This window comes from Hordeum vulgare, chromosome 1H (genome assembly GCF_904849725.1).
Source record: "Hordeum vulgare subsp. vulgare chromosome 1H, MorexV3_pseudomolecules_assembly, whole genome shotgun sequence".
Taxonomy (NCBI): Eukaryota; Viridiplantae; Streptophyta; class Magnoliopsida; order Poales; family Poaceae; genus Hordeum; species Hordeum vulgare.
Window position 1 is genome coordinate 329,126,721 of NC_058518.1, and position 7,703 is coordinate 329,134,423.

At 49.1% G+C, this 7,703-nt stretch overlaps 1 protein-coding gene across 1 annotated transcript; it reads right to left on the bottom strand.

Annotated features, from left to right (window-relative positions):
- Positions 1 to 4,813: 4,813 nt before the first annotated feature.
- On the bottom strand, positions 4,814 to 6,575 carry LOC123410397 (cytochrome P450 89A2-like). Its single transcript, XM_045103336.1, has one exon. It carries the CDS (start codon positions 6,473 to 6,475, stop codon positions 4,925 to 4,927), a length of 1,551 nt encoding a protein of 516 aa, XP_044959271.1. The 5' UTR covers positions 6,476 to 6,575; the 3' UTR covers positions 4,814 to 4,924.
- Positions 6,576 to 7,703: the final 1,128 nt, after the last annotated feature.

Sequence of the window (7,703 nt, forward strand, 5' to 3'; positions counted from 1 at the left end):
ATTTCTAATTTATTTCTCGGCATTCTTTGTGGTACTAATCTCTCGCTAATGTCGGAAATGTCCTTACTGCTGATGCAATCAGCATACGGGCTGTGAATAATTTTGATTGACGGATAAATTGTTATTCCTCACATAGATCCCAATTTTTTTGTGAGGGCCCATTGATGTATGTTGGAGTGGTGATAACGGTATGTAACTAAATTATCGCAGATAGGAAATACTTTGTTGATTTCCACGTAATTACTACAAGGGGAAAGTAGTATGATATGCAGTTGGTATGATTTATATCATATACTTACGGCGTGTAATGTCGTATTTGTCTAGCAAAAGGATAGTAAATTACAATTCTATAAGTTTGGTCATATTATTAATTTCACTATCTTTGATAAGATATTGAATTACACCATTCTGGATATGTACATAAGGTACCATTGCTAATGAAATGGGTTCAACGACATTGTCCATTTGAATGTGTATATGTGTTGTCCAGGATAATTTGCTCTTACTTTGATAAGTTGAGCGATTAATTTGGTAAGGTCATTCATAGTTGTGTGTGACAAGAGACACACTTGAAATCATTTTGTAAATGTTCCCATGAGTGCCATGAAGTATCTATATAAGACAACATAATGGTTAGGTAATCCACATATCTTCTAAATGTGTTCAAGGAAGAATGAGTGGCTCATTTAGAACTGTAAGGTGAGAGTGCCTCAAATTAGTTTTCCCTATCACACATGTGGTGCACATAAAATCTGATGATTTGGGAAATTTTGCAACTTGTTAAGTTGTGACCAATAGAATTGTCAATAATTTTCTAATCATCCCCAAACCAGGATGGCTAAGGCTATCAAGCCTAATATTCAACTTAATATTTAGAAAATCATTGTGTACGCAACAATATTGTGTATGAATTGATTCATACATTCAAAATTTATCTAATATAATGTCCAAGCATTAGGATATTGGACATCGTACTACATGTACTAGTACAAGTATAGGCTAATAATATGTTGGGATAATTAGGAGATTACATGAGGTCTCCCATATTATTTAAAAATTAATTACGCAAACATATCATAAGCGCAAAAGAATTGATCATTCTTTCATTGCATTATATTTTTGGTTCTCCTTCTGATGAAGATTTCAGAACATCATTTACAGAATATTTTCTGATTGTATGTTTGCAAATTTTCAAATATCCCAATGAACTTATTTGCCTTTTAATAAATTCGTGATGTGGCTTGACCATATGTTCAAGGGTTTGGGAATCATATGTATGATATTTATGTAACCACACATTTGACAAACTTGAGAGTTGTCTTTGTGATCGTTTCAAAAATGATACATTCCCTATTAAGAGGTAATTCTGTCTTTGGTTGTATTTTGGCCTTCACTTTACTTTGAATACATCATGGTTCTATTTTGTGACCAATGGCTTGATTATTATTCACAATACTAGCAAGAATTTCAAATTAATGGAATAGTACCCGTTGGGTGAATCTGATGATTTATGAAATTCCATGTTTCTTCATCATGAAAATGGTAGGACTATCATAAGAAGATGTAAAGTGTATTGAGGGCTTTTCAACTGGATCTTCGGATGAAAATATTTGATCATGACATCCCAACTTAAAGTTGATTGAGTGACAAAAATGTGAGCCACGATAAACTTGAGGTATTGAGAAACGAATGGGTGATTATTCACGATGTGCTCATGGCAACATGTTTCTCTTAGGGAAATATTCAAGGTGAATACATATTTATCCATCATGTACTTAGTTTGAGAACCGAGTGAAGTTGCTCGCATATAAAATTCATATGTGCATCAATAGAATAGCCATGTGTTACATGAAATGATCATGCATTATCTAATTTACTTTCTTGGAGTAAAAAAAATATGGATGAAATAATCTTGTTGAGCATAATCCACCATGGTGATGCTTGGTGAACATGGGGTGTAAACCTTCAATATAGTGCATGCGATAAGATCGTTGCTAATGTTTGGGCTTCATTCATCAGAAAAAGTGGGATACGAGCGTGCTGATAACGTGCAAAGAGTAAAAGAAGAGAAGGAGAATAATGAAATGAACAGTTGCTTTTATTGATGAATTTGAGGGTATATATACCCTGGTACAAAGGCGGTTACAGAGGAACGGTTCCCAAAAGTGAAACCGACATAAGCAGGGATTAACCTTTTAATTAACATAATTAATTAATTCCTAACAGCAACGTCTCGGGGTTGTGAACACGCATGACGGAAGGCTGTATTGTTGCTATCGCATGATCTGTCGTGTGGTTTCTTGTTACCACTCTCTCTCTGTTGAAGGTTCTCTTTCGGGTACAAAAGGAACGCAGGCTTGTCGGACAGAAACGCTTCAGAAATGATCGTTTCTCAAGCAATTTCACAAGCACCATCCTTCCCCCTGTCATGCTTTCCTGCTTCTCGCGCATCCGTGCCATGCAGCTACTCCTCAACATGGCTGATGCAACTAGCCAAGCAATCAAATTAGACTCTTGTTGTTTCACTGGACCGGCCCATGAAACTTGGCTTTCGCCCCAAATTTGTCGATCGCTAACCGAGAATCAAGTAGCATTCACTGCCAACATGAGTTATTAAAAGAGAAAATTTTGTTTTTGTCACTCTAGCCTTTCATAATTTTCCATTTAGTATTTTAGTTTTTTACTTTTATCACTGTTAGATTTTGACAATGATCACAATTGCCATTCCGTGGCAAAAGTAAAATAATTTTATTTCACTTTTGCCATTCAAAATAATTGCGTGGTAATAGCTTTGAAATTTTCACCCCATAGTTCCCTGCAGTGATCAGGCAGGCGAAAAAGTTTCTCGAGGAAATGAGGTTCGCTCGTCCCGCTCCCGCGAGCGGGGGGCGAACCCTAGATCGAGTGCCGCCAGCCCCCACCCTCCTCGCCCCCCACTCCCGGCGGCGGGACTTCTTCGTCCCTCGCGCGGGGGATTGGCGCAGGTTGACCTCCTCGGGTGGTGGCGCGGCGTTGGGTAGGACGCGGCGGCGGTGGACGCCCCGGTGACGACGACGGCTGCAGTTGACGCGTAGTGGGCTGCTAGGGCCTCGGTGGTGGCGGGTTGGCCTCTTCCCGGCCAGATCTGGTGCGGGACGTGGCTGACGGCGCAGGGCCAGGTGCTCGGGGGCGACGGGTGCATGTGGCTGGTGGATCCGGTGAGGCAGCGCGTGCTCGTCGCGGTGGTGCTGCTCGAGGCTTCCCGGTCGGCGATGAGGCGGGGCTCCTGCCTCGGTTGGCAGCGGTCGATCCGGGACTATAGGTGGCGGTGCGGATCTGGTCTGTGGCGGAGGATGGCGGTCGGCAGTGCACATGCAGTGGGCCAACCTAGTCCGCGGTGGTGCTTGCCGCCGCGTTAGTGCCCCTTCTTGTTGCTCCTTCGTGACGTCGGTCTGAGTGGGCGCCCGTGTTGCTGCTATGTCGCGGACGGATCGACGGCGCCGACTATGGCTGTGGCGGCGTGTGAGTTTGTCTCGGGCTGGTTGTGGACCATGTCGGGGCTTGTTCGGCGGTCGCCGTCGGCAGCTACTAGGTTGTGTTCCCCACAATCGACAATGATTGTCGGGGGACGCAGGCGTGGATGCTTCCTAATGTGGGGGCGTTCACCCAGGCCAGGTGGCTGATGCCGGGCTAGGAGCGGAAGGAGGCACGTCCCATCTCTCCCACCATGGTTGCGCATTGTGAGGTCGGCAGTGACGGTGTGGGTGGGGGTTGGGGTTCGGCTTCGGGCTCTCGACGGTTGCGGTTGGTCTCTTCCGTCGCGGGCGTGCGGCGGGGGTGCAGCTAGGCCAATGGTGGTCCGGCTCCTTGGTGGAGGTGGACGGCAGTTCTCGTGGTGGTGGTGCTTCCACTTGGCGGCGAGGCGGACTGGTCGTGTTGCCGTGGCCATGATGCTCCCTGTGCGGAGGTGTGGAGGAGCGGCTTGGACGGGGGGCGGCGTCGCAGATGGTGTGCTTTCTGCAGCGCGACGGCGGGAGCTTTACGGGCATGTGAAGCCCCGGCCGGGCCTGTGGCCACGGGCCTGGTTTGCTCCCGCTATCGCGTCCGGTCGGTTAACGTCCTTGAAGGTGGAGGTTGTGCCCTCATGCATGCCGTTGGTGATGATGCCCCTAGCCCCGACTCCTCTTCCTCGTCGTGCAGACCCCTCCTTGCGTTGCTGTGGTGAGCCGGCGTGGAAGCTTCAAGTCCATGTTGGCGCGGGGTTGTGGTCGGTTTGGTGGCGGGCTCCGATGCGCCTGAGGTGGAGGTTGAGATCGGGAGAAATTCCAGTCGACACCGACACGGTGACGCCTGCGGGTGCCGCCAGACCTTCCTGAAGGGCGTCAGGGCTACCCTTCCTTTCCCCTCGCCGTGTACCGGGGGAATCCCTTAGCAGCAACGTCGTCATCGTCGCATCCCTTCTTGGAGGTGTTGATTGGTACCGGCGTCTCGGAGTCTAGGAGCTTGGTGGGTGTTCTTAGGTGGGCACATCGGTCGCGAGGCTTCTCCGTTTTCGGTGATCCGCCGTTGTCAGAATTTGTTTCTTTTACTCCTTCTTTGTTGTTTTTTTGACGTGCATGTGCTGTTTCGGCCCCAACACCTATCGCTGGATGTATCGAAAGTGGTTGCTTTGTAATACAAAGCTTGACGAAAGCTTGTTTTGAGATAGATTTGAAATTTTATCACAATTTCCATTTTAATTTTTTTGTTTATGCCATAGAATGGTAATCATGATAATTGTTAAAAGTTAACAATGATAAAACTAAATGTTCAAATCTAGAGTTACGTAAGAAGAATTGGTAAAAGCTAGAGTGGCAAAAACAAAATTTTCACTTATTAAAAATGAACGAAAGCGAGAATAATGGATCGAACCGATATGGCTGCCAGTTGCTGAAGTTGGTTTATTCTAAGACCTACTGGTACGGGGCACGAGGCGTGAACGCAGCGGCTTCTTCATGACGACGGTGAACTCGTTCTTCTCGGCGAAGTCCACCTCCTCGCCGGCGACCTCCTGCCACTCGAACTCCTTTACCATATTGGCCACGAAGTACTCCAGGTGGAGCATGGCGATGCCGAGCCCGGCGCAGATCCTACGGCCCACGCCGAACGGCATCATCTTGATCTCTCGGTTGCCCGTCACGTCCATCCCTTCGCCCGCGCCGCCTGGCAGGAACCGCTCCGGAGAGAACTCCAACGGCCTTTCCCACTCCCGCTCGTCCCGGCCCATCTCGGCGACCATGAAGTTCACCGTGGCGCCCTTGGGTATCAGGTAATCGCCGATCTCCATGTCCTCCGCCGCCTTGTGCGGCAACACGAAGTGCCCCGGCGGGTGCTTCCGGAGGCCTTCGAGAACCACCGCCTTGAGGTAGGGCATCTTGTGGACGTCGTCCCCGGAGACCTCTTCATGGTCGTCGTCCCCCGTCGTGGCTTTGATCTCGTCGTGGAGCTTCTTCTGGATTTCTGGGTTCTTGACCAGTTCGGCCATGATCCACTGCAGCCCAGTGGAGGTGGTGTCGGTCCCGGCGTTGAGAAACTCGGAGCAGAGTATGACCATCTCGCTGTCGGTGAGCGGGCGGTCGCCCTCCTCGGGCAGCTTGATGTCGAGCAAGGTGTCCACGTACGAGTGCTGGAATGTCGTCTCTTTCCTGGGCTCGTCGCCGCGGCTCTTGTAGTCCCGCCGCGCGTTGATCAGCGGTACGAACAGCTCCTTCTGCCGCCGCCGCATGGCGTGCGCGGTGCGGAGGCGGTCGCGGAAGACGTGCTTTGTGAGCGACGGGAAGAAGGCGAAGACGGTCATTTTCCGGGTGATGTAGAGCAGCTGGTCGCGCTGCGCGGCGGCGATCGCGCGCACCGCGGGCTCGTCGAGCCGCTCGCCGAAGCACATGAGCACGAGGAGGCAGAACATGGCGTACTGGAACGTCTCGACGACGGCCGCCCCGCCGGAGGACGACTCGTCCTGCAGCTTGTCTAGGAGCACGCGGCGCACCCAGGAGCGCGCGGGCGCGAAGAGTCGGACGCGGGACGGGTGCAGCGTCTCGGAGACGAGGTTGCGGCGGAGGAGGCGCCACACGGGCCCGTAGCTGGCGCGCGTGATGGTGTTGTCGTTCTCGCCCAGGAGCGTGACGGACGCGAGGGTCGGGCGGTCGGCCAGAGCGGCACCGCGCTCGACGAGCGCCGCGTGCGCGAGGCGGCGGTCGGCGACGAAGATGGAGAGCCGGGAGCCCACGCGCAGCGACACGATGGGACCGTGCCGCGCGAACAGACGCCGGAGGAGGAGCTCCCCGTCGGCGGGTGAGTTCGTCAGCCACACCATACTGCCCAGCAACGGAAAGGATGGCGGGCCAGGCGGGATGGGCCGCCGGCCGCCGCCGCCGCCTCCCTTACCGTTGCGTAAAAGGAGGATGATCAGCGGGAGGGCGAAGAGGATCACGCCGAAGAAGAGTTGCCATGTGTCCATGGTGCTGCTCCGCTTCCGCCTCGTCGAGTAGGAGTATTGATGCTGTTGTTGCTGTGTTTTGGGTCGCCGTCTGCAATTTTAATTGGGTTTATTACGTGAACTCGACGCTTAGGGTCCGATGAAAGATCCAAGCAGTAGCCGGGTTTATATTGATCCAAAAACTTGTGTGACAAGATGATTACAGCGACTGAGTTAACCAGCGATTTCTTTTCTGAGATAATGATAACCAGCCGTGGGACCAAAGAGTCGGGATATATAACAACCGAATTTATATCTATTGTATATCTATATCTTTATCTTTACCTAATAATAAAGAGGCCGTCGCTTCCGTCGGAAAATCCATCGAGGTGATTTTACAAAAAAACTCTTACTATTTATGACATTAAACTCGTAGTATATATTAAATATTTTTTTAAATACTCATATCTTTTAAACCGTAACTCCAAATTTAACATATCATACATGGAATTTGATTAGAAAAATATGTAGAATTTAAATATAATATTATTTTATCTGTTAAACGTTTAATAAAAATACTATCTAGGGTGCAATCTTAATAAATAAGTCATTATTCGTCTTTGTTTCATACCGGTACTCATCCGGGTTGGGGATGAACACGTCAATAAAATCAGGATTAAAGATGAAACTGAAGGTCACTTGACTGATTCTTTGTACGTATTAAATCTACATGCAAGCCGTGTTAAAATAGAAGACCTGTGAAATTTTGAACTGCATTTTTGTAGGATAAGACCATCTTTATTTGTATCATAACTATAAATTCTCAAATTATAGACATTTTTTATAAATTAAGAGCGTGTGCCGTGTGGTATTTCTTTCTCCCGTTGCAACGCATGGGCCCTTTTGCTAGTCTATATCTATATCTATATCTATCTATACCTACCTAATAATAAAGAGGCTATCGCTTCCGTCGGAAAACCCACCGCGTCATTTTTATAAATAAAAGTCCGTGTAATTTTTGTTATTCAACTCACGCTCCATCATTTATCTGCAACGCAAAAAAAAACGATTCGCTGCAAAAATTATACCCGTACGCATCGCCTCCTCCCGTAGACCCTCGGCCACCCTAGCCTGTGCCCAGGCCGCCGCCACACCGCTCGCCACCGCGGCCGACCTCAACCGCCACCGCTGCCGATCTCAACCCACCCGCCTCCGCGGCCGTACCTCTCCCCGCTCACTGCCCCCGTTGTGGCGCTCGAGCGCATCGCGT

Bases quoted from the DNA above. Each gene is read 5' to 3' on its own strand.
- LOC123410397 (XM_045103336.1), bottom strand. From the start codon at position 6,475: ATGGACACATGGCAACTCTTCTTCGGCGTGATCCTCTTCGCCCTCCCG.